This window comes from Sorex araneus, chromosome 2, assembly GCF_027595985.1.
Source record: "Sorex araneus isolate mSorAra2 chromosome 2, mSorAra2.pri, whole genome shotgun sequence".
Taxonomy (NCBI): domain Eukaryota; kingdom Metazoa; phylum Chordata; class Mammalia; order Eulipotyphla; family Soricidae; genus Sorex; species Sorex araneus.
Window position 1 is genome coordinate 347,094,892 of NC_073303.1, and position 25,117 is coordinate 347,120,008.

The 25,117-nt window shown below is 55.7% G+C and overlaps 1 protein-coding gene across 50 annotated transcripts in view; it reads right to left on the bottom strand.

The window, feature by feature from the left end:
* Positions 1-12,592: 12,592 nt before the first annotated feature.
* The window catches only part of CELF4 (CUGBP Elav-like family member 4), a 272,313-nt gene continuing 259,788 nt past the window's right edge, over positions 12,593-25,117 (bottom strand). For 11 of the 50 annotated variants that reach the window (XM_055125365.1, XM_055125368.1, XM_055125364.1 and 8 more), the window contains exons 11-15: positions 24,330-24,473; positions 23,675-23,774; positions 19,923-20,091; positions 16,897-16,984; positions 12,593-14,833 (exon numbers count right to left, since the gene is read on the bottom strand). In XM_055125365.1, coding sequence (XP_054981340.1) covers positions 16,931-16,984; positions 19,923-20,091; positions 23,675-23,774; positions 24,330-24,473 — 467 coding nt within the window. In that variant the 3' untranslated portion in view covers positions 12,593-14,833; positions 16,897-16,930. Of the gene's footprint in view, positions 14,834-16,895; positions 16,985-19,922; positions 20,092-20,531; positions 20,611-23,674; positions 23,775-24,329; positions 24,474-25,117 lie in introns of those variants that run through there. The other 39 variants (XM_055125392.1, XM_055125391.1, XM_055125400.1 and 36 more) reach the window with 7 other exon arrangements.

Here is a 25,117-nt window from a genome sequence, read left to right on the forward strand (position 1 = left end):
GCTTTCACGGCTTCCTAACGTTTCCTGACATCTCCCCTGTGCCCTTCCCTGCTGTCCTCAGCCCCCCCTCACCCCGCACCCCCACGGCCTCTCTGCACTCCAGCCTTTCTCTGGGGAGTCCTGGCCCAGTGCTCTGCGGGCCACCGTCTTGCACCCAATGGTGAGTGGGATGACATGTGGACACCCTGGAAGCCACCCAGGTGGCCACCGTGAGCTGTACACATCGAGGGGAGTTGCTTCTGGCCCCTGAGCCTCAGAGACCCCCATCTACTAGGTGATGGATGAGCAAGGAGGTGAGAATTCCTTCCTCCCCCACAGGTCTGGTGCCTGCGACTCTGATCTAATCCAGGGCGCAGGAAGGGGGAAGCCGGCTTGTCCCCGAGTGGGAGGCTTGGCGAGAGGCCAGTGGAGCAGAGGAGGAGCTGAGAGAACCCAGAAAAGCAGCACTGGCCTTTGTGAGAAAGGACAAGGGGTGCCTGGCGGCGGGGAGACCAGGCCGGCGCCCGCCCCCTCCTGTCTGTAGGCGTGGCTGGCACCCGTTGGCACCAGGACACAGCCCATGTCCCAGTCCTGCCCACTGCCCGTGGTGAGGTCTCCTATCCTCAGCAGTTGTGTCCCCCTCCTGGTCCGCTGCTTCACGCCGCCCCATCTAAGGTGGGTCTTGCTGGTGCCTCTGCTCCAGCCACTGTCACTGTCCCCTCAGCCTCACAGCCCCGGTGCCCTGCCGCCTCCTTCCAGCAGGAGTTGATTTAAGCCTGTTGGATTTATATAACACTGGGAAATGGTAAACTGCGTAAATTTGCTATGTTTTCCAGGGACAGTTATTTATAGTGGGGCATTTTTAACTCAAGTGCAGAAGTGTTAAATCATTATAATAAATGCGTGCTATTCAGACTTTCTTACAATGTAATAAATTTTTTTCTAAGCATGAATGAGGAGATCCACGAGTCCTCTAATACACCATTATGTATTTCTTCTCCGAGTGACACGACTTACTCTATCAACCGGGAGAATCATCAGAGGAGATGCATCACGTTTATCAGGGCTGAGGGGTGGGGGGGGGTGGAGAAGGGGAGCCCCCACCCAGAACTCCTCCCCCAAAGAGAGGTGCTGAGTGTGCCACCACAGCAGAGGAAGTCTGACTGGGAGGGTGTCCCCCAAATCTCCCGGCACCTCAAAGCAGAGATGGGGCCAGGGATGCTCGTGGCCTTCCACATAACACAATAGAAACCCGAACCCACATTTCCTGGGGACAGGCCACCCTGAGCTTCCTATTCTCTAGGATCCATCCAAACCAAAGAAGCACCTCCAGGGCCCGGGACCCCCTCTCCTCTTCGCTCAGAGCAGACCACTCGTTTGGGGGACTCTCCCCCAGTTTGTGCTTGTTGATGTCTCCCTGTGATTCGATCCAGACTGTGTGTCTTTGGCGAATAGCAGCTGCATCATCCCCCTTTGCCCTGTTCTGGGGAGGCTGGGAACTGGGGTTGGGGGCCAGGGGGCTCCATTGAGAATGAAAAGTGGTTCCCAGGAGGTAATCAAGCATCTGTGGGCCTGCAGCTCCCCCCTCACTGCACAAGTGACTCAAGGCTAAAATCCAGGCAGCCCAGGGCTCACTGGTTTCCAGTGGACGCTGAAGCATCAGGACAGGGCCCTATGCCAGGCTCAGGGTGCTCATCCTTGTCGGCTGGCATGAGGGCAGGGACAGGATGTGGTGCCCATCACACTCAGGGCCTCCCCCTGACCAGGCACATGCCCCTGCGCACCGCCCCCTGTTAGTTTGGGGGCCACACCCAGTGGTACTCAGGGCTTCTTCCTTACTCTTTGCTGAAGGATCACCCCTGGCAGTGCTCCGGGAACCGTAAGTAGTGGCGGGGATCGAACCTGCATTGGCTGCATGCGAGGCAAGTGTCCTCCCTGCTGGACTGTCTCTCCAGCCCCGGGAGCAATTCTGGCAGTGCACACAGTGCTGGTCAAGGCCAGGAGACCTTCCTGAACTGCCAGGACAACAGACGCCTGGGGAGCAGCAGGGAGGGGCGGCAGAGTGACCCGTCCATCAGCAGGGACACTGGCCTGGTGTTGGAAGGGAGCCGTAGCACAGGGAGAGCAGGGCGGCCGCACCCCGGACGGATCCTGCTCACATTCCGAAGTCCAGCAGAAGTCCACAGTGGCCACATGCTCTCCAGAGACCGGAACCCAAGTCTTGGTCCCCCACCACAGCTGTTTGAGGCCCTTGCCAGCACCGGGAATGCAGTCAGGATGGCCACAGATCCACCAGGCCCCGCCATCTCTTGGGGGCTAGGAAGGGACATCTGTGCCCAGCGGGCACACATCCTGGTGCTCCCATCACATCTGAAGGCTGGCCCAGGGCCTGGAGCCTAGGGGTGAGGAAACTGGGCACTGTGGGCAGCTCTGTCACTAGCCCCTGCTGCTGACCGCAGCCCTCAGCACCTCAGCCCTGCTCCCCGCCTCTCCCGGCAGCCTCAGTGTGTTTCCCACATCCTGGCTGCCTCCCCCCAACAGTGGGGACCCTGTCAGATGCTCCCTTCTTAGCCCAGGCCACCATCGCACTCATTGTCCCATGGTCCTGACTCTTCACCCCCAACTTGGAGCTCATCGGAAGCAGACAGAGTCTAGAGCCATCGCCACGTGGGGGGCCCCTGAGTCGGGGTCCACTTTCCTTCTCTACCTCCCCCATCTCCACTCCCCGCTATTCTCCAATATCGCCTTTCTCTTCAGAACTGGAGGTGGCGGTGGTCTCATTTCACCAGACAGGTTGCCCCCCGGGAAGTACAGGAGAGAAGGTACAGGGACACGTGCCCCCAGGCATCAGGGGACAGAACACACGGGTTCCCAGCAAGAAGATGTCACACCCGTGTCCATGTCTGAGAGTTTCTCCTTGAAGGTTACCCAGCACTTTTTTTTGGGGGGGGGGATAATGGGAGAGGGGAGAGAGCGGGCAGCCAAGCCTGGCAGTGCCCCTGTGGGGGGCTGGCAGCCCCCTGGTTTACCCAGCTGATGCTCACACGTGGTACTTTTTTTTGCCGGAAAGTTTTATTTTGAAGCCAGACTTACAAAAGCATTGTAGAAATAACACCCACCCAAATCCTGCATGGCCTCCACCACACTGCCCAGATGTCAGTGTTTCAAACCATTTGCTTCATCATCCACTTTCTCACACAGATGCAAACACTTATTACTGGTCTGCTGAGGTATTTGAGAGTAAATCGCAGACATACTCTCCTCTCCCCAAGGAGCTTGGCTTGCATATCCGAAAAACCCACAGCACCAGGACCAAACTCGGGAAATTAACAGAAACGGGGCCTCATCCTGGAAAATCCACACCCTGGTATAAACTTTGCCTCACGAACACTCCTAACTTTCCTTTCTTCTGAGATTCTTTTTTTTTATTTTATTTATTTATTTATTTATTGCTTTTTGGGTCACACCTGGCGATGCTCAGGGGTCACTTCTGGCTCATGCACTCAGGAATTACTCCTGGCGGTGCTCAGGGGACCATATGGGATGCTGGGATTCGAACCCAGGTCAGCCACGTGCAAGGCAAATGCTCTACCTGCTGTGCTATCACTCCAGCCCCTGAGATTCTTTTTTTGACAAAGGAAACACCATTCAGGCCCAGGATCCAATCAAGAGCACAAGTTCTGTTTAGGTTCCCTGTCTGCTTACCTGAGCGCAGGCTGTTTACTTGGTAGAATTTCCCCCAATCAGGATGTGTCTGAGTTTTGCTTAGAATTACATTCACGTGGTACCCTTTAGCTGGCAGTGCATCGAGCCAGGGGCCCCACGACAGTTTTTTCTTTGGTTCCTGGAGCAATTAATTCCTCGGTGGTTCTTCACCCCCAGCACCCTGCAGCCTCACGGTGTGATTCCAGACCAACTCTGAGAGAATAGGCAGACACAACGACCACATTTGCTTTGCTCCCGGGCAGTTGGGGAACAGAACGGACCCTTGACAGAGCGGATAGGAGGGGGTTGAGTTTATTTCTCTTTCTTTGGAGGCGTATCTTTCTGAGTCACTTTTCATTTCCTTCCTGTGGCATTAACTTCTCCCCCAGACCCATGTCCTCAATCAGGGAGGTTGAGCAGGGCTAATGGGAGAGGGGGAAGGGCTGGTTTTGTATGGCTGTATTCTATTAATTATTGGATAACAGAAGGAAGGAGGAGGAGGGCGAGGGAAGAGGAGGAAGAAGGAAGAGAAAGAGAAGCAGAGAAAAAAGGAAGGAAGAGCAGAAAATGAGGAGGGAGGATGAAAGGAAGGAAGAAAAGAAAGCGGAAGAGAAGGAGAGAAGGAAGGAAAAAGACAAACAGAAGGAAGAAGAGAATTCTTAGAGGAAGTCAATGAGAAGGAGGAAGAGAAGAAATGAGAGGGAGAGAAAACAAAAAGGTTTGGTTTCCTGATACGGGGAGAATTTTCACAACCCCCTGGTAATGTGTCCGTGCCTTGGGTGGGGAGGTGGTGTACGATGGTAAATATAATTTCTTGTTGCCTTTTACCACTAGCTTTAGCCTCAATCGCCAATTCTCCCGCATGTACCATGTAAGTCACTGGTCTCGAGCTGGGCAGAGCCCGCCCTCTCTGACCCAAGCTGACAGAGACTGGGAAAGGAGAGACTCATTTCTGTCGCCAGGCCACCAGCAAGGTAGGGAGTCATGAGACTCAGCACGGGGCCGGGGGGCCCCCACAGCGCTCACTCTCTCTGCAGTGAACATCAGCAGGAGGCCGAAGCCAGCTGCCCAGTCTCGCTAAAGCCCGAAGGCAGGTGCACGCTCAGCCACACCAGGGACACGCCGAGGCCACAGGGGCCTGGACTAAGGTGATCCGAGTTAGGACGCGCCCGGGCGACCCTGAGCGAATGCCAGTCTTCCCGGGGCCTTCCCGGGGACGTGGAGGACGTCACCACCTGGCTTTGCCCACCCTGGTCAGAGCTTGGGCCAAGCTTGGGGGGCCCACCGCCCCTCCCACCCTCCCACCCGGCCCCTCTTCTGGTTCATTCCACCCCGTCCCGCGTTGTCGAGCAGCGTCTCTGTGCCAGGAAGAACATTCAGCGCTCGGGCACTGCACACCTCCCTGAAGTGCCTTGGGCCAGCTGCCCCTGACGGCGCCCCGTCTGCAGGGCACGGCAGCGAGAGCGCCCCCTGCAGGTGAAGCGGAGTACACCAGGTGGCACGGCGTGGTTCTCACGCGCCCAACACTCACGGCGCCCCCTCTGCCCGCCGCCCCCTCCTCCGATTGGCCACCTCCTAAGCCGCCCCTGCCGGCTGCCTGGGAGAGGAGCTCTCTGGACAGCCCCGGCCGTTCCTCTGTGTTCTCACCGGGTCCTTGCTTGAGGCCTGGGGAGACGACACGGAGTCCAAGGATGAACTTGACACCACGCGGGTCACACTGCCAGCCCCCACCTCTGCCACTCTCTGCGTGCCTTTAGGATACCCCACGAGCCTGTCTATAAGTCTGGGCTGTGGGGCAGGCGAGCTGGGCTGGGTCTGGGAAGCACAGGGCATATCTGAATGACAGTGAATGGACAGCGCCCCCCCTCCCACCCACACGCACGCGCACGCGCGCACACACACACACACACACACACACACACACACACAGAGCTGTGCCTCCTCCTTCCTACTTCCTGCCCCTTGCCATCCTCCAGACCCTGGGTCTGTCCTCTGTTCCTCTGCGCCCACCCCCTGGGCCTCCGGAAGCCCTGCTTGCTCTCCAGCCCTCAGTGCAAGGTTCTCCTCCTTCCGGCCAAGGCCTCTGGCCTTCCCTCCCCAGCCGGAGCCCACCTCTCTCACCTGCAGTGGCTCCTTCCACAGCGGAAGCCCTTCTCTGGACCCCCAGGGGAGAGTGGGAGGGAGACAGATCTGGCAGCACCCAAGTCCACTGACCTCTCTGCCTCCACTTGACCCCCAAGCCCACAGGCCTCCAGTGCTGCGCCCCAAGAGGAGAAGGAGCAGAAGGCAAAGACAACACACACGGAGACCTGGCACCAGAGGGGTCTCCATACCCCAGCTAGTGGGGCACGCCCCGTGTACTCCCTTTTGTTCCCAGTGTTGGGTCACACCCAGCGAAGCACGGAGACAACCCCAGGGTGTTGCTGAAGGGACCAGGGCCCTGTGGCATTCGGAGCACCAGGTGGTGCCAGGGACCAAACCGGGCTTCCAGCATGCTAAGCACATGCCCATGAGCCTCACATTTCCTTTCACGGAGTCATGGAGAAGCAGCGTAGAGCGACCTCCAGGCTCACTTAGGAGGTCCCGGGCAAGAGAGACCTGCCACTTTCAGGACTGGGCGTGGCAGCTAAGATGTGCAATCATTTGTATGTCCACTTCCAGTCCTGGTTATAGTGAAAGCTTACTTGGGCTATGTTCACTCTCTCTCTCTCTCTCTCTCTCTCTCTCTCTCTCTCTCTCTCTCTCTCTCTCTCTCTCTCTCTCTCTCTCTCTCTCTCTCTCTCTCTCTCTCTGCCCTCGCTCCTGTGGCCAGGACCTGCGCTTGCTTGTAGGCGAAGAATCATAAACTCACTAGCAGTGCTGGGGCATACACCAGCCATTTGCCTGGAAGGGCCCCGTTCTAGCTAGCAGAGGAGGGGCCAAGAGAGGGGATCGCAACCACTGTGTCTTTGATGAGGTTATTTCTCACAGATACCATTCAGCTGTGCTGGAGTGATAGCACAGAGGATAGGGTGTTTGCCTAGCATGCAGCCGACCTGGGTTAGATTCCTCCGTCCCTCTTGGAGAGCCCGGCAAGCTACCAAGAGTATCCCGTCCACACGGCAGAGCCTGGCAAGCTACCTGTGGCGTATTTAATATGCCAAAAACAATAACAACAAGTCTCACAATGGAGACATTACTGGTGCCTGCTTGAGCAAATTGATGAACAATGGGGATGACAGTGCTACAGTGCTACCATTCGGCTGTGGGAGGAGGAAGGAAGAGTGTGAGAGCGGGCAGAGGCTGAGCGGGGTTCTCACAACAGGGAGACACACAGCAAGAGACCAGGACCACACTTTGCACACAGCCCCGGGGCATCTCTGCAAGGACCCCCCAACCCCCAGCCCGAAAGCCCTTCTCCCCTCTGCACAGCAGCCCTGGCTATCCCTGGATCAGGAATGTCAGAACAAGGGAAGAGGACAAAGGAAGCCGCTCTTCACAGAGCAGTTACCTCAGAAATGACAAGAGTCCGAGGCAGGAGCTGCCTTGAGAGGGACCTCAAGCTCTCTCCGGCCAGTGGGGTCCTGAGTTCAACCCCCCAGGTTCTGATCTTCTCTTGAGGGTCTTAACAGGCCGACCTGGTATGGGTTCTCCCCATTGAAAAATGAGAAGAGGGCTGAGTTCCTGATGCCCGCCCACCCCACCCCTACACAAGAACAGGGTCAGCAAGAACTGACCAAATGGCCAGTCTCTAGAGTAAGTACTAGCCTGTGGATTCAGGGGTCAGAGGGAGATTTCTCAAGAGAGAATTTTTTGTATTCGTCGAATTTTGAGATGTGAGGAAGTTGCCTGTTCCCAACGCCAGCTGCCATGTTTGATCACAGGGACTAAATTTAGGGGCAGCCTGAGGCCATGAGAATCAGGTGCCGGAGGGCAGCAGAGCATTGCGAAGGCCAGACCGGGAATGCTCTTGGGAGGAGGGGAAAGGGGCTTCAGCTCTTTAGGGGCCCTGGGAAAACGTGAGCAGCGAGAGCCCTAAGCTGTCAGCGCCAGGTCTGTGATCTGATGTCAAGCTCGAGCTGGAACAAAGCAACGGGCAGAGGACAGGCACAGGGCCGACTCTTCTCTCGGACGGACGGTGCATTCGAGAGGCATCTTGGACTCCTTGTGGCGGCATGAGGCCGTGCATGACTGGGCCCTCCTTACTCCCCACTTCACATAAGAGTGCTGCGTCATCATCCCCATACTGGGGCCAAATCAATTAAGGCCCAGAGAAGTTAAGGAACCTTCCTAAAAGGACACAGGCACTGAAGAAAGTGGAGTTCGCATTCCCTGGCCAAAGCGGAAGTCCCTGCCTTTTCCATGTGATGCACTAGACCCTCCGTCCATCAGCCTGCACCAAGGGTTGAGCGCCGACAGGCACTTAATGCTTCAGGCCTTCGGAGATGAGTTAGTTTGCCTGCGGGCAGGGTACGGGGTTAGGGGGGGGGAGAGTGTGGCCCTCACTAGCAAATCCCTGGGATATCTGCGAGTGTCTGAATCCAGAGACCAAGGCACCTGTGCGACTGTCACCAGAGGTGGCTTTGTGGGAATAAGGAAGGGCGTCACGAGGGCAGCAGGGGAAGCTAGAAGGACATTTATACTTACAAACCCTCCTCTCAGAGAGAGGGGGTGTTGGCTCGACACTTGTTCCAAACGTGCTATTATTACTTAAACGCTTTTCTAATACACCTACTTCTTTGGAACGAGTCTCCGGGTGTCTGCCCGCTTGTTTTTTACCTTCCTTCCTTTTCACTCATTCACTCGTGCAGGCAGACTCCACACTGCCTGGCTACCCCGGCTGGGACGAGCAGCTGTTGAAGCTGGGACACCGATGGTAGCTAATAATTCTCAGCTGGGGGTGGATTCTATTTCAGGAGACAGACAAATTCACAGCCAAGCGTGAGGCTGTCACCTCAGCCCGCTGTCCAGATGTCTCCTAGCTGGCTCACTGTGGCGGGGAAGCTCTGTGCTTGGGGCCCTGGAATCCAGACTGGCCCTGCAGATGACCTGCTGGGAAGTACTGGGGTGTGTGTTATGTGCGGTGTGTGTGTTTTGTGTATTTGGTGTGTATATGTGTGTGGTGTGTATGTGTGTGTTGTATGTATTGTGTTATGGTGTGGTATATGTGTTGTGTGTGTTTGTGTGTGTTGTATGTTTGTGTGTGTGGTGGTGTGTGGTATATGTGTTGTGTGTACATGTATTGTGTATGTGTGTAGTGTGTGTGTTGTGTGTAGCTGTATGTGGTATATGTGTTGTATATGTTTGTCTGTGTGCTGTGTGTTGTGTGTTTGTGTGTTGTATATGTGTTGTGTGTATGTGCGTGTTGTGTATGTGTGTGATGTGTGTATGTGTTGTATGTGATGTGTGTTGTATGTGTTTCTGTGTGTTGTGTGTATATGTGTGTTGTGTGGTGTGCACGTGTGGTGTGTGGTCTGTGTTGTGTCTGTGTTGTGTATGTGTTGTGTTATGTTGTGTGTATGTGTGCGGTGTGCACGGTATATGTGTTGTGTGTATGTGTGTGTGTTGGGTATGTGTGTGTTGTGTATGTGTGTGTTGTGTGATGTGTATTGAGTGTGATGTGTGTGTTGTATATGTGTTGTGTGTGGTGTGTGTTATGCGTGTGTGTGTTGTGTGTGCAGGACTGAGAGGCCCTAGTGCAGGGCTGGAGACACTGGGGTGTCAGTGCCTCACTTCCTGGTGCTTGGGTGTGTGGGAGGGGGTGAAACCCGGTGCCGAATAGGCCGAGTCAGGAAAGCGTCTTCCTAAGAACCAGGAAGGAAGGAAGGTCTTATCTGAAATGTTTCGGTCCACAGACTCTTTCCACCTGAGCTGCACACAGGAAGGAGGGAAGAGCAAAGGACATGAGGAAAGGCAGGAGTCCGGGCGGTGGGGGGGGCACGGATAAAGTGCAGAAAGCGCTGCTAGTGACTGGGGGGCTGGGAGAGGCCGACTCCGGTCTCACAGGAAGGGGACCGAGGGCAGCCACAGATATCCACACTGCACACTGCCTGTCCACACCCCACCCACTGAGGGAAATGCTGGCGCCAATCACAGAGGTGAGTTCCAAAGAGCGTCACTGAAATCCAGGCTGGTGGGTGGGGAAGTACCTGGGGCCATCGGTCGAAGAGCCTTTGTCAAACTGAAGTGTCCTGGCACTAGAGGTGCTGAGCAGGATTCAAGCTCTGCCCGTAGAACACTAACAGGAGGTAGAAGCAGGAATGAGTGCAAATTGTGCCCTGGGTTTTCTTAAGTATCAATGCAGAGCAGGGCTTCAAAACCAGGGGGTGATGGATGGGAGGCAGGACCCCTCAACCAACAAGTCTTCCTCTCTCTCTAACGTGCAGACCACCCCTTAGTGGGCTGCTGAGTGCTTTACAGGGAAGGCCTGTTGTAGAGTCAGGCAGAGACACCTCCAGGCCATGGTTACTGAGAAAGGCAGGACCCAGCCTGGACGGGCAAAACTGACCCACGCACCTCAGAGCCCAGCTCCTTGGGGCAGCTCCCAGCGCCTAAAGCGTGTGCCAGAGCTCGTGGCTGGGGTGGGTGCACCGTGCACGGTGGGGGAGATGGGGCTGGGGTGAGCCGGGGAGGCTGGGCGGGCTAGTGGCACGCAGAAAGGCTGAGGCTGGACTCAGTGGCTTTTGGTTGCAAATCTCCACCAGAAGCTGTGGCTTTGAATGGCCCCCAGAGAATTCGTTCAAAAACACCTTTCCTTTCCTCAGACTACTCAGGGCAGGTTCCTCTAGGGGACAAGGCGGGTCTTATCTGGGTCAGAGTCTGAGGCCCAGCACTCCTTCCCGCAGGGAGACACTGACCTGGAAGCAGCCCCTGACCTGCAGAGATGTGGGGGAACTGGAGGGGCGGTGGGGTGCAGGCATCCCACTAAATGGGGCCTGTGTTCTGCGTCACTCCTGCCTCAGAGACCAGTGAGGGCCCAGGTGACCCCCCTACTCTGCTGGAGGAGGTGGCACAGTCAGAACAAGGCCCCTGTCCCCATGACCGGGGCCTGAACCCCCACAGCGTCTCTGCCCCTACCTGCACTCTTCTCTTCTGGAGGGGGATGAAAACCCTTCTGGGAATCTAATTTTTTTTTTCTTTTTTGGTCACATCCGGTGATGCTCAGGGGTTCCTTCTGGCTCTGCACTCAGGAATCCCTCCTGGCGGTGCTCAGGGGACCCTATGGGATGCCTGGGATCCAGGGTGCAAGGCAAACGCCCTACCCTCTATACTATGGCTCCTCGCCACCCCCCGCCCCCCCGTCATTCAATTGTTCATCGATTTGCTCGAGCAGGCACCAGTAACATCTCCGTTGTGAGACTTGTTGTTACTGTTTATGGCATATCCAATATGCCACGGGTAGCTTGCCAGTCTCTGCCGTGCGGACGGGATACTCTCGGTAGCTTGCCGGGCTCTCCAAGTGGGGTGGGGGAATCGAACCTGGGTCGGCTACATGCAAGGCAAACACCTTACCTGCTGTGCTATCGCTCCAGATGTTCTACTAGAGTAAATGAAAGAACAGGGGAGCTTCTATAAGTTACAGGATCGTAAAGATCATTAAATAGGGGAATTAAAAAAATCCAAATACTCGATAAAAATAGCGAACATTCTAAGGCTGGTTCTTAAATGAGACTGTGGGCCGGAGGGGGGAAGAGAGAGAGGACTGAGGGGACCAGTGGCTGGTGTGCTTCTGTCTGGACTCTCGCCTCAAGGCCATGGCCCTCCTCACGCCATCCAGGCCCTTCCTCTCCTCTGGTCCGCAAGATTTCAGCCGGGAGGGAGGCATGAAGGGGTGAACCACACTGCCCAGGCTGGGCCCTTTCCTCCCCATGCACCAGACCCCCGGCTCTGAGGGCGTCACCTGCACATTTCTCCCTTCCACTCAACACAGCAGAAGGCGCAGGGCAAAGGGTGGCCCGTATGGGGGGCTATGTCCTCACGCTTCTTCCACTACTGGGGTTCCCGCTGCCGCTCCCTCCCTCCCTTGCTCCTTGTGAATTTGCAGCACCTCACCCCCACCCCAGCTCAGCTCAGGAAGCCTTGGTTTCTGCTCTGAAAAGGGGGAACATGGGCCCATCCTGCCCGGGAACTCAAACTATGGGCCTGCACCGAAGCCTTTGCCCAGTACTGGCCTTGAGGAGCCATCTCGCGTGGAACGGGCCTTCCTCATACTCTCCTCTTATGTGCCAATTGCAATAGAAAGTGATTAGATTACTTAGAAGCAAAAGCCACATGTGGCGGGGCCAGTAAAAGGCTAAGGCTGAGAAGCATCAAGTTCCCAGGATGTCTGGATTATCCGTACGGACCATGGGCTCGGCACTAAACAACAGGCTAGGTAGACCCTAACCCGGAGCTATGAAAACACACTGCTGCCTGCTTGATACAAGGCTGCAACCAGGTCCTGTTTTCTTGTATTTTACCAGAAAGTGCGGGCAAAGATGCTGTGTTTAAACTATAGATAACGTAACCAGCAGTTGCTACACTTGGCATTGACATCTGTTGCTTCTGAATGCTGTTTTAGAGTACAAATGCAACGTCAGTGTTACCATCAGGGGTGCAATGGGTTAGAAGCCCACTATCCAACACAATCCCTGGGTCCACTGCCATGAAGTCCACTTCTGTCCCACTCCTCTTCAGTGTCCTGGCTATCTCATTATGATCAGCATAACACTGTCACCTCCTGGGCAGTGCTCCACAAATTTTGCTTGGGAGCAGGGGGGCCCAGATTGCCAAGCAAGAGTATCCCCCCCACCCCCAGGGAAAGGCCAAAGTTACTTCCGGACATACAGTGCCCTGCCCACCCCCCCCCTACCCCCCAGGTACGCGCAACATTCTACACAACACATGCCCGAGCAGCACACAGCCCTGAAGAAGAGGCCTGTGTGTGTGCTTGTTTGTTTTAAACTGTGCTTTATTTAGGGCTAAGCTGGAGAAAGCGTCATCCAATAGTTACAGGTTACAAGGAGTTTTAGGGAGTTGAGTGTGAAAAGAGCAGTCAGACTGAACTGCAGCTTTGTGGTGGCGTCTTGGTGTTTTGTTTTTTGTTTTTTTTGTTTTTTGTTTTTTTTTTTTTTACAACATCTGGACATCCTAAAAGGAGGAGCCAAGAGAAAAGAAAATGAAAATTTAAAAAGTAATAATGAACCAAAAAAAAAAAACCATATATCAAACCGAAACAAAATAGAAAGAAAGGCAAGTCAGGAGGCCTGAGAGGAAGTCGAGAGTTTTTCTTGAGAAGCAAAAAAGATAAAGATGGCCCGAGTGTCCCAGCCTCCAGATGAAATGACGTCCGTGAGTGGGCATCGGCCGAACGCCAAAGCAAGTCTTCCCAACGGTGAGGATAAATTATAATAAATATGTTATACTTTAAAATATATGTGTTCTTAAATAAGTCAGTGTTTTTTTTCTGATTCTGAGTTTTTTTAAGCAATGTCTTTTTTTTTAACTGCTCTAAAGTCATTTACCAAAGATAAATATCGTGCTTTCATTAAATAGTTTTCCTTGTTTTTTTTTCTCTATCATTACAATTAAAAGTCCTACAAAATATGCAAATTTATTTACAGAAAAACAGAGCCGGCATCATTTAAACATCCCTGTTTTTCAAAATTCCTTGTAAACAGTTTCAGAAATTCTTCAAAGATTGTTTGTTTGTTTCTCTCTCTTGTTTAAGGTTTTTGTGTGTGTGTGTGTTGTTTTGAGATGAAAGTTCCCAGGTCTCCCTTGCCCGGAAAGTCTCTGGAGCAAGCGCGGAAGGCGAGAGAAGCGAAGGTGTCAGGGCTTGCAGGGCGGGCGCAGCTCCCGGAGCGAAGCGAGGGTGGAGGCGGTGGCCCTTCCTGCGGCTGGACAGACGGACGGACAGACGGCGCGGCCTTACCAGGCAGGGGCGGCCAGTCCAGCCTGGCCCTCGGGGACGACGGCGTCCGACAACACTCGCAGGGAGAAGGGATTGATGCTCAGTCTAAACTCTACAAAAGTACAGTCCTACAACATCTGGGATTTTAGCAGTAACGCTAACTTCTATAGTTTTTTTTTTTCCTTTTTATTTTTTATTTTTTTATTTTTTGCTTTCCTCTAATTTTTCTTCTATGATATAGGTATTTTAAACTTTTCCTTTTTAAAATTCTGTACAACTATTATGATTTTAAGAGGGGGAAAGAGAAGCATTTACAGACTTTTCACAACAATCATCTTGCCTCAGAAGTCCTTTTGTTCCCCTCCTGTTTTCCTCCCACTTCACGGTTAGTGAGTTGTAATATTTTTGTTGCTTTCCCCAAATATCCACCAATTTGTTCATCCAACAGCTCCATCCAGACATATAATACAGAAAACCATAGGAAAGTGTCATAGACTTGAGTGAGGGTAATCAAAGCGCCTCTCAAAGTATCAAAGAACTATTATCTTGCTGTTTTAAAAGCATTGAAGCATTATTTTTTTTCCCTTTTTTCGTTTTTGTATTTTTTTGTTTTTTTTTTAATTTTTTTAATTACATTTTATTTTCATAGAATCGCTCTAAGCTGTTCCAGGAACAGCCATAAGGCAGGAAGGAGGTTCTCCTCCGTCCCCCCTCTATTTGACATAGAGCTACACATCTGCAATAAAAAGTTTGGTCCTTTGGTCCCTAAATAGCTAAAGGAATGACAGATAGAGATGCTCCCGGCGGCCTCCCAGCCGCCCCCTGGGGACCAGGCCCCGTCACACCGCTTGCCCCAGCCTGCCGCAGGCGCCCATGGGCTGCAGAGCCCCAGGGATCGGTAAGCAGCGTCTCTTCCCAGCTCCCAGTCCGTCAGCCTCCCCATCTGGTCGCAAGTTATTTTGTTTAAAAGTTGCCTTTTGTGTGTTGTGTTGTTTTGTTTTTCTTCATCATCATCATCATCATCATCATCATCATCATCATCATCATCTTCTTCTTCTTCTTTATGTCATATGTATTTTTCCCCCCAAACACGTGCCCTCTGAACTCCGCAGACGCTATACTTTCCTTCAAGAAATGTTACAGTCACAGAGAGTGTCTGGAGTCTTCAGCTTGATTGATATTGGCTGATATGTCAAAGGTGTCATCCAACAGTTCTCATTTATAAATAGAGAGAGAGAGAGGTTTGATTTTTTAATGTAGCCCATTCAGCATCCTGCCCTAAAATGAAGAAAATCAGGGTAGATTAAGCCAAGAGAGGAAACATGAAATGCATCCAAACACCAAAAGGCACCTGCCTCGGGCGGGGGCGCTGGGGGGGTGGGGGGGGTGGGAGAATCTCTGGGGGATGGTGGGAGGGAGGGGAGAGACCAGCATGAGAATTAGTCATGATCATGATGTGTCAAAAAGGACATCGGCTCTTCTACTCCGCATTGGGAAGCCACGGGGAGCTCTCGTGTGGTGGCTGGGCTGAGGCCAAGCTGTGGGGCAGAGGCTTGTGGGCAAGGGCGCCTTCGGAGTTCAGGGAAGAATTTGGGACCGTGGGCTGATCATTAAACTGATCTCTCAGGGAGCTAGCCCAGATACAATATGTATACAGAAGCCTAGCAAACAGGATAGGGGATAATCGACCAGCCCCACCCACCCCTCCCCCAGCTGGAGGAAAAAAAAAAAAGGACCACAGAGCCAAGACAGGAATTTTGCAAAATTCTCGCCCCGTTCCCAGCCACCCGCTTCTTCCCCGGGGTCAATAACTATTTGCGAGGCTATGTATATATATGTATATCTGGATATATGTGTAGAATAGATTCACCTGCACATATGTGGATATACATGGATATGTGTGTATGTATATGCATAGATACACACATACACACACACACACATAGTTTTCTCATACATGCCAGGGAATTTTAGAGGAAATTCAGAACTTCGAGGTACTGGATAGGAGAACCTAAAAGAAGTTAGAATGGGTTTCATCGTCAAACAGAAATTAACTCAGTTCTAGATTTTTGTTTTGAATGGTGGGTGGGGTTGGGGTTCTTTTGTTTGTTTTTTTGGGGGGAGGGGGGTTGGTGTTTTGTTTTTAAGGAAAAAAAAATCATGATCTGACTAGAATCAGAAGGAGAATGCTTAATCATTGTGAATTAACAAATGAGACTCATCTCCATTCTTGCAAGCAGCTTCCACTTATACATGGGGGTGACTGATTACATCAAGAGAGTTAGAACTGCAAAAGCCCCTGGCTGGCGGGGACCACGTCATGCGTTTCAATCCATGCTGGCAGGTTTTTCACACTGTTGATTCAACAAACAGCAAACCGTACACAGCAGTCTAAACAATTACAACACCAAAGAAAATCATAATAAAATTAAAAAAAAAAAAAACACTTGTCAAGGACCCTTTTTCAGTTGTAAACAAAAAGGTGCATTTTGCTTTTTTCAGAACTGTTTTGTTTTTTGTTTTCCCCAAACCAACCAAAAAGCCCTCCCAAACCCCCAGCCCCCCGTCTGCCCACCCCACATTCAATTTAGCAGAAGTGGATATGATACAAACCTTATAATTGCTACTGGGCTCTCTTGCAGAGGCCTCTGGCTTTGTATTCTGTATTTTTTTTTTATTTAGAATTTTTAAAAAATCATTCTCTTTACTGTAAGAAATTTGATTTTTTTTTTTGGTTTTGTTTTTTCCTTTTAAAGTGAGATTTAAAATAGCCTAACTGGAAAAAGACCAGACCTAGAAAAGTGTCAATTGAAAAAGGCCCCCAAATTTCTAGAAAAAAATAAAATCACAATATTTTAAGTGCAAGTAAAATCAACCACGCATAGATATTTTTAAGAGATTTTCCTTATTTTTTAAGAAAAAACAATAATGTTTTGTACAGTTACATGATCCCAGGTTCGGTTAATTCAGGAATTCATTTTTTTTTTATTTTTACTAATTTTTTGTTCTTTTTTTTTTTCTCTACGTGACATCTAGAGAAGCATTTAAAAAAAAAAAAAACGCTGAACAAGAAAAACCAAACAACAGAAAGTAAAACCACTGCAAGCACCAAGAACGAAACGAAAATGAGCACAGCAAAAAAGATCGTGGCAGCACAAAAGTCAAGAAAATGCACGTGTGATCATGACTGGCCGATCATCAACTGATACAACATCCAAGAAAAACGCTCCAATCACAGCACCTCCACGAAACTTGACGGCAATTGTCATGCAACCGATTCTTAGCCTTGTTACATGACGCCATCATGTCACACTGTGAACTTTGAGTTGATTTGAACTTACGGATGGGGGGACTGTTTTCTCCACTCTCATGTGATTACGTGAACTTTATTCCTAGCTCAGCGCGAGACTGTGGTGGATTTGACTGGCCCTGGTTGGGTTGTTGGAATTTGATTGAATGACAAAAGAAGAAAAGATTTATATATATATATTTATATATGTAGAGAGAGAGAGAGAGAAAGAGAGTGTGGGGGGTGGGGAGGAAGGGGCAGGGCACGTGGGGGGAGGGGTCAGGGAGTGTGGGGAGGGGGGTGGGCAGGGAGAGTCGGGTGCAGGGTGAAGAAGGACAAGGCAGAAGTTAAAAACAAAATTAAAAAAGGAAAAATCGTTATACAGCACCAGACCACAGCATCAGTCTAAAAGCTCTGATGGGAGAACAGCAGTGAAATCATAAGAGAACTGAAAAGGAACTCAAGGATGGAAGAAGCCGGCGGACAACGGACGTGGGCACAGAACACGCACACACATACGCACACGGCTGTTTATGCAGACACGCACTACACTGTGAACAGCAGAACCTCGCGCGGGGCCACTAAGGGCATCCATCATGCGTTGGGAAGGGGAGGGGCACGGGAAGTCTGGCAGGGGGGCCGGAAAAATACAAGCAGCCCTCGAGACCACCAGGGCTGCACGCTGACCTGGGAGCGGGCACTCTGCTTTCCGCCACCCTGGATTCCTTCTGTCTCTGCCCCCATCCCTGACCCCTGCCCTCTGCCCCCACCCCAGCTCTCCTCACCTCCCCGGCCTGCTGTGGTTCGGGCAGGGGGTGATAGTACCTACTGGGGTGGCACGAGGCAGCTAAGGTGACCGCTATCTCCATGGGTGAACCCAGAAAATGCTCCCCTCTCATGGCACCACTCCCCTCCGCCCCCTCCCTGCTGCCCTCCTGGGAGCACCCACCAGATCCTTCCACTGGGCCTCACCCCTCCTTCCCTGGAGCCATGTAACACTAACAGCTTCCAAATTCCAATTGGGTCAGGGGCACCAAGGTCAGGAACTCCAAAGGAAGGGGCTCCTGCCACACAACCCCCGACTTTGCTCCCGAGGGAGCCTGTAGTGAAGCCTCAAGAATGTCCGGCCGCTCTGGGGGCCGCTCTGGGGTGCCCTAGAGGCCACTCTGCAAAGGCCCTAGGTCCCTGACCTCGGCCACCCTGGGTCACTTCTGCTCTGCCTTCAGCCCCACACCCCTCTCTGAGTGGCAGTGGCCACATGCAGTCATGGCTAGTCCACTTAGAGTCGCTCTCAGTGCACCTCCTCCTGCCGTGTCTTTGGCCCAACCCTTGGGATTTGGGGGTGCCCCAGCCTTGCTCCCCTGGAGCACCAGTGCCCATGCTCCCTTGCCCCCCAGCTGTCTCCTTCGGGGAGCCCGGCAGGAGGCCTGCGGGCAGACACTGGAGCCACTGCCCGACCCAGCCTGCAGCTCTGCCTCTGCCCTTCTGCCCCACCTGTCCCAGCTGGGGTTTCTGTGCTGCCGACAGCATCTGCCCTCACCCATACCCTGCCAGGCACAGACTCATAAGGCCAGACAGACCCCGCCCGCATTTTCAAGCCAGGACAGGCACTAGGGACAGGGGAGCACTTCAAGTAAAGGCCTAAGAATGAGGGCAGTGCCAACAGCAACTGCGACCGAGGGCCCTTCTGCCCCAATCCCAGCACCCCACAAGCACCCACTGCACCCCAACTGGGCACCTTGATCCACTCCCGACTTGGCATCACTCTGGGCACTAGGTGCACCGTCACAGACCCCTCCTGAAAGCTGTCTGGGGAAGGACCCTCCTCTCACCCACATGCTCGCCCGTGCCCCCAGACTCTCAGGATCTCACCCCAAGGGCCTGGAGGTGCTGCTGGGTCCCTGCCAGTGGCAGAGGGGCAGCGCCCACCGTGCCACTCTCCCCCCTTCTCCCAGCCCACACCCTTTCGGGGGGGGGGGGCGGGGATTATCCCTGCTGCCCATCTCCTCCTCTGCTGCAGGCCCAACAGCCTCCACTTCTCAAGACATTCCCTGGGACTGGCTTGCAAAGCCCCCCTTCTCTTAGCCCCCTCCCCTCCTCTCAAGCTCTTCCTGGTCTCAGACCCCTCACACCTCATGGGCACATGTGGTCCCCACACCAGACCTCAGGGCCAGGTAGGCCGTGAGGGCTGCGATCCTCGAGATACACAAATTGCCCAGAGCCCAGGTCCTGCAGGAGGAGCCGCTCACTCCCACCAGGCCATACCCCTGCCCCCTCCAGCCACTGAGGTGCCCCTGAAACACCCCCTCCCGGCCTCGCCTGGTCCCTGCCCCACCGGATGCTGAAGCATGATCACTCCAGAGCACCAGGGCCAGGGATGCTGGGACTCGGCCAGCTGGAAAAGGCCCAAGATGCCTGTGTCTCCCCAGCTTCTAACGCCCCCGGGTTCTACTTCTGACTCCTCTACACCTCCTGCTGCCCTCCCTTCCCTTTTCCTTCCCCAGAAGGTTCCCTTGCCTTGGCGCCTGCGCATGCCTCCGGTGCCTCATATTGGGCCGTGGCTAAAGAAATCGCAGCAATTGTGCCAAAGTTTAAACAAAAAAAATCCTGTCCCTCCTCACCAGACTGAGCTACGGGGAGCTGGAGGGGTGGCGGGGTTCTAAAGAGGTGCGTGGGGTCTCTGGACCGCAGGGGACCTGCAGGCGGTGAGGGGTGCTGGGGAATAGGCCCCTGTCCGTGGCTTACAGCTCGCCTCCGCCCCCAGCACTGGCCATCTGCTCACCCCAGGGCTTTCTGGCCAACGGGCCAACAGTGCAGACCAGGAGGCACAGGCCCAGAGCCACGGATCCCTCACTCCCCTAGCCCCAGGACCACAGCTTTGCGCCTGGCCCTGGCCCAGCCCTGGACGAAAGGAGCTGGTGGAGCCCAGCCCAGCGGGTCCAGGACACTAGTGAGGGTCTAGACCAGGGTGCCCCGGGAAGGAGGAGGCGGCGGCGGGTCCGTCCAGCGTCCTCGCCCCCAACGTCGCCCCGGCCCCCGACCACCTCCCCGTACCCAAGCCCCGTCAACCCTCGTTACCTGTGTGAGTCCTGGTCTCCCCCGGGGGACACCCCCGGCGCTCAGTACGGGCGATTGGCGTCTTTGGGCCGCTTCAGCTGCACCTTGAGCCTCTTCATGCCGATCTGGAAGCCGTTCATGGCCTGGATGGCGGTCTGCGCGCTGGCCGGGTTGTCGAAGCTCACGAAGCCTGGCGAGACACGAGGGGACGCGGGCCTGGGTTTCCACGGGGCCGCCCCGGCGGGGAGCAGGCCGGGGGCGGGGCGCAGCGAGGCCCCGCCCCGCGCGCCCGCCGCGCCTCCGGGCGGGGGCGGGGCCTCGAGGCTCCACCCCGTCTGGCCCCGCCCCCGGCCTCGCCTCCAGGCGGGGGCGGGGCCCGAGGCTCCTCCCCTCGGGCCCCGCCCCGGCCGCACGCCCCGCCCCCCGGCCCGCCCGCGCGCCCCTCCCGGGCGGGGACGTGGCGGAGGCTCCGGCGCCGCGCCCACCCGCCGGGCCTCCCCTGCTGCCCGGCTACACCTCGGCTTGAGGCGGCGCCAAGTCCCCCAGCGGGGCTCCGAGCGGCGCCCGCCCCCCCACCCCGGCCGGCCCCGGCACCGAGGCCCTCTCCTGGGCGGGAGCGGGCGGACACACCTGCGGGCGGAGGAGTTTATTGGACACTGTCCTCCCTGACAGGAGGGGGCCTGGCAGCGCGAGGGCACGGGGTGCCGGCCTGGGGAGGGGAGAGAGAGGAATGCGAGGGGGCGGGAGGGGAGGCCCCACGGAGAAACGCCGCCGCCGCCTGTTGCCGCCGGCCACCCCCCCACTGTCCCCGACCTCGCGGCCCCTCCGCCCCCCTCCAGCCAGGCCCCGGGTGGAGGCGCCAATCCAGAAAGACTCGCAGGAACCCCAGCCCCCGCCCCCACCCCACCCCCACTCGCAGGAACCCCAGTCCCCGGAGCCCCTCCCCAGCGCTGCGCTGGAATGCCAGGCTCAGGGGCCGCACTCAGCGCGCAGCACGCTGCAAAACCCATGCACGCGGCGAGCGCCTTCTCCAAGTACCATGGACAGCAGCAAGCGCGCCCTTCCTTTTGCCCCGAGCTCTGGCAGCATCCCAGCCTCGCAGCAAATCTGACTGGCTCTCCCTCTTCTAAGTCCTTCCAGTCTAACGCTGAGGTGGATTCGGTGGGAGCTGGGAACACGCTCCCAGGGAAGGGTCAGGTTCCCCTGACGGGATTTGGGAACTTGGACTGCCTCTCCTTGCAGAGGCTGACCCTCACACCAGTGGTTCCTCAACTGCTCCGTGAAGAGGGGGTTTCTGTGGTCACGCAGGGGTAACAGGGGTAGGGCCAACCCACTCCCACGGCTAAAACCACAATCTCACAAAAAAAATGCGCCCCCCCCCCAGGTTCTTCAGTAGACAAATCTTTAAGTTTTGTTTAACCTAGACTTTCCTGGAATTCATCTGACTTGGGAGCCCCTTTCCTCCTGTAAAATGGTGTGAACTCCTGCAAAAGACACAAAACTAAGCTTGGCGCGGTTCCCGGGGCCATCCTGCAAACAAGCCTTATTTGCAGTGTTTGTCCCCCAAATGGCCAATAATACACAAGGGACAGACGTACAGACTCCAGGAAAGTAGAAGCTGTTTTCTTGGTCAACTGTCATGTGCCCTGTTCCTCACTCTCCCCATGTGGTGTCTGTTTGCCAAATGACCGCACCTGCCCTGCAGCTCAGCCATTGCCTCCCTCTGGCTCTGGGCCTCTTTCCTCCGAGGCCAGTACAGGAGCAAAGCTCCCAGGCCAGGGCACACAAGCCCTGCATCTATACTAATCAGGTGCCACACTGCGGGGGAGGGAGAGGTGGAACTGTCCCTGGGAGAGAGACAGATGTGCACGGGTCATCCTTCCATCCCCTCTCAACCCCTCCTGGCCCCTCTTTTCCCTGGATCAAGTTCACAGGCAGTGGCAGAGCAAAGGGGGTTTCCAGATAGGGGAACCATGTGTCCGTTACACTGGTCTCCCCAGAGGAAGGTGAGGGGCTGAACTAGGCTCTCTTCCTGCTAAGCCTGTGTCTGACAGGAAACACCACTTACTGAGGGGGTGGGTGAAAAGAAAAGGAGCTAGAGGCACTGTGTGTGAGGAAGAAAGGGCACCAGATACCATGCAGGGTGCAGGGGAGCGGGCCTGGAGGAGGAAGTGGGCAAGTCCAGTCTCCAGAAAGCCCTGGGCACTGGCAAGAATGCCAGGCTCTGGGGCCCTGTCCCTCCTCACTGTTCAGCTATCGAGTAGCTGGAGGAGGGCCCACGCCTAGGCGTCACTCCCCACATTTACCTTTCCCAGGAACGCCACCCTGGAGAAAGGTAAGCAAGCCCCCGACCTAGCACTCTCCCCAGAGGCACCTCAGCAAGCACACTGAGATGCGGTTCCCTTTCACTCAGGGACCTGTAGATGGCCATGCATCCTGTTCTCTCATGAATAAAGGGGACAATGGCACTTCCTCCTCAGGGCTCTCTCGGGCCAAGTCCCTCACAAACACCAGCTGTCGTGACCCCCACAGCAACCCTCCAACGAGGGATGACAGCTGATGCACCCACTTCAGGCTGACAGAAGGACACTGAAGCTTGGAGTGTGCCCGTGAGTGAGTGGGGGGAGCGGGTTTTCACCACCAGGCCTCTGGGAGTGTGAACATGCTGGGAGACAAAGCCGGGGGGCCTGAGCAGCGGGGCTGGCCCAGGCGGCAGGCAGGGAGCCTGACTTTGGGGGGGACCAGCAGGTGTCTCACGAGACGTGTGTTTTGGAAGAGCCAGAGTGGGCGGGAACAGGGGGTGGTTTCTAGAAACAGACGGGCCAGGCCTTTCCCCACTCAAGAACTGAAATGAGCTCAGGGATGGGGGAGTCTGGCCAACTCAGGAGCCTCCTATGCCGGGGCACCAGGGGTGCCGCAGGACACAGCCTGGCCGGCAGGGGAGTTTGCTGGGGTACAGGCAGCTTCTCGTGTGGGTGAAGACCCGGGGGCCCTGCAGAGAGCAGACACAGCTGGTGCTGTGTTTTCACACACATCGCTAACTAGGCTCGGGGCACAGCTCTGCCTTTGGCTTTGCTGTCCCCTACCCAAGGAGACAGGTGTGGCTCAGGTGACTTGCTGCCTGGAAGGTGCTCAGGGTCCTGGAGAGTGGTTCTGCAAACCAGAACCTCCGTCACAAGTGCTCTGGAGCCCTCACCCCTACAGCACCTCCCAGTGGTGACCTGGGTGAAGGAGGCACCTGTTCTGTGCCTGGGGGTGCTGCACGGCTTGACTGATTCAGGTGGGGGGAGGGTCTCCTTGGGGCTCTCTGGGGACTTCAGAGGAAGTGGGAGAGAGGTGGGGAAGTGAGGTGGGCTTCCGGCCGGCCAGAACCCAGGGGTCCAGTGGAACAGAAACTTCAGACAAATAAGGAACAGCTTTTCAGTATGAGTATATCCCAAATCTTGCACGAAACATTCGGGACATACTTACACCAGGAACGCCCCCGCGGTTCAGCAGAACTCCTCAGCCAACTGTGATTGGGACGGGATCTAACAGCTCGCTTGGCTGCTCCCTAGTCCCCTCTCCCTTCCTAGAGGCGTCCTCAGGGGCCCCTCCCGCACAGACCCTCCCTCACCGCTGGGCTCTGCTCGACTCCCCTCTCTCCTGCCTCCTCATTCGCGGACCATGGCCTGTCTCCCCCCAGCCCCCCTAACCCTGTCCACTGTCCCTTCCTGCCCCGTCCCCACACGGCCGCCTGCCTCCCTCGCGCTCACTCTCGGGGCCTGGCAGACCTGCTCTGCAGGGCAGCTTGTTTCGCAGCTGAGTTGGGGCTGAGCCTTCCTGAGGACCGGCTTCCTCTTTCTGACTCCTCACCAAGGTGACTCTGGTGGCCTGAGGGGGTGGAGAGGGAGGGAGGGTTCTTTGGATGGCAGCGGGAGGGGAGCAGAGAGTGGGGCGGACAGAGAAGGGGGCAGGGGCAGGGCTGAGAGGTGGGCAGAGCAGCGGGGAGGGGGGGAGGGGGCAGGCGGGGGGAGGGGCCTGGGCGGGGCGTAACCCAGGCTCAGGCGGGGCTTGGAGCGATCACTCCGCTCAGGAGAAAAGAGAGCCCTGGGAGAATGGGTGTGGCTGAGCTGCTCCCTGCCCCCGCCACCCTGCCAGGGCCACCACCCCCCTTCTCCTTCTGGGGAGAGGAACCTCACTCTTGGGCTGCGAGGTGGGCGGGTGGGGAGTAGGTGGAGTGGAAAGGGAACGCTAAGAAGCCAAAAGCACAGTGGGAGTGAGAAGGGGTGAGGAGGAGGCTGGGCCCTCGGGAGCACCCGGGTGGGGAAGGGGCAGGGGCGATGGGAGGGGGCAGAGGAAAAGCAGCTGGACACTGGACACTGGTAAAACTGGTGCCAAATCCGCCCTGTCCTAGGTGAAGCTAGTTGGTGTGTTATCTTTACCCACCAAAGCATCTACTTTGGTTAGTCGCCCGATCCACAAACACTTTCGAGGAGATGACATTACCGAAAGGGAGGAACATCTGCATCAGCTCAGCGTCCCCAAACTCCTGGGGCAGATGGTAGATGAACAGGTTACAGCCCTCGGGCCCTGCGGTGAGGGGAGGGGGTGGGGCGGGGGAGGGATGGCGGGGGGAGGGGGAAGAGAGAGACAGAGGAGAGGTGAGCGAGTTAGGCAGCAGCAGCAGGGGAGGGTGGGGGGCAAGGTTAGGAGGGGAGGGGGGTCCTCATCCAAGATCCAAGGCAGCCACGGGAGAGTGGGCGCCGCTGAGCCCTGCCCTTGGGGCAAGTCACGGAACCTCTCTGTGCCTCGGGGGCCTTTTCTGCAAAAGGGGCCTGCCACGGGGTGCCTGGCCACGCTGGGAATGGAGCCGATGAGTGGGTGGGAGGAAGCCAGGCTCTGTGGTGCCATGGAAATGAGGTGGCCCCCTTCTGCCCCTGGTGAGAAGCGTCCTAGCAGGCCAGGCCCACCCTCCCCCCACCCGGCCTACAGCCCCATCTGGTGCCCTGTGGCCTCACTCTCCCCTGCCCTCAACCTCACACTCGGCCCGGCTCTTGAAGGCAGACGCCAAGGTTCACCCTCCGAAGAGGGGCTCTGCAGAAGGCACAGCCATCAGCCAGGACAGCAGCCAGCCCGGGCCGGGAGAGCCCCCCCACGGTGCGACGCCCAGGACGGCTGTCACCCGCCACTTGACAGATGAAAACACGGAGGCCCAGAGAGGCTAGGTCACCTGC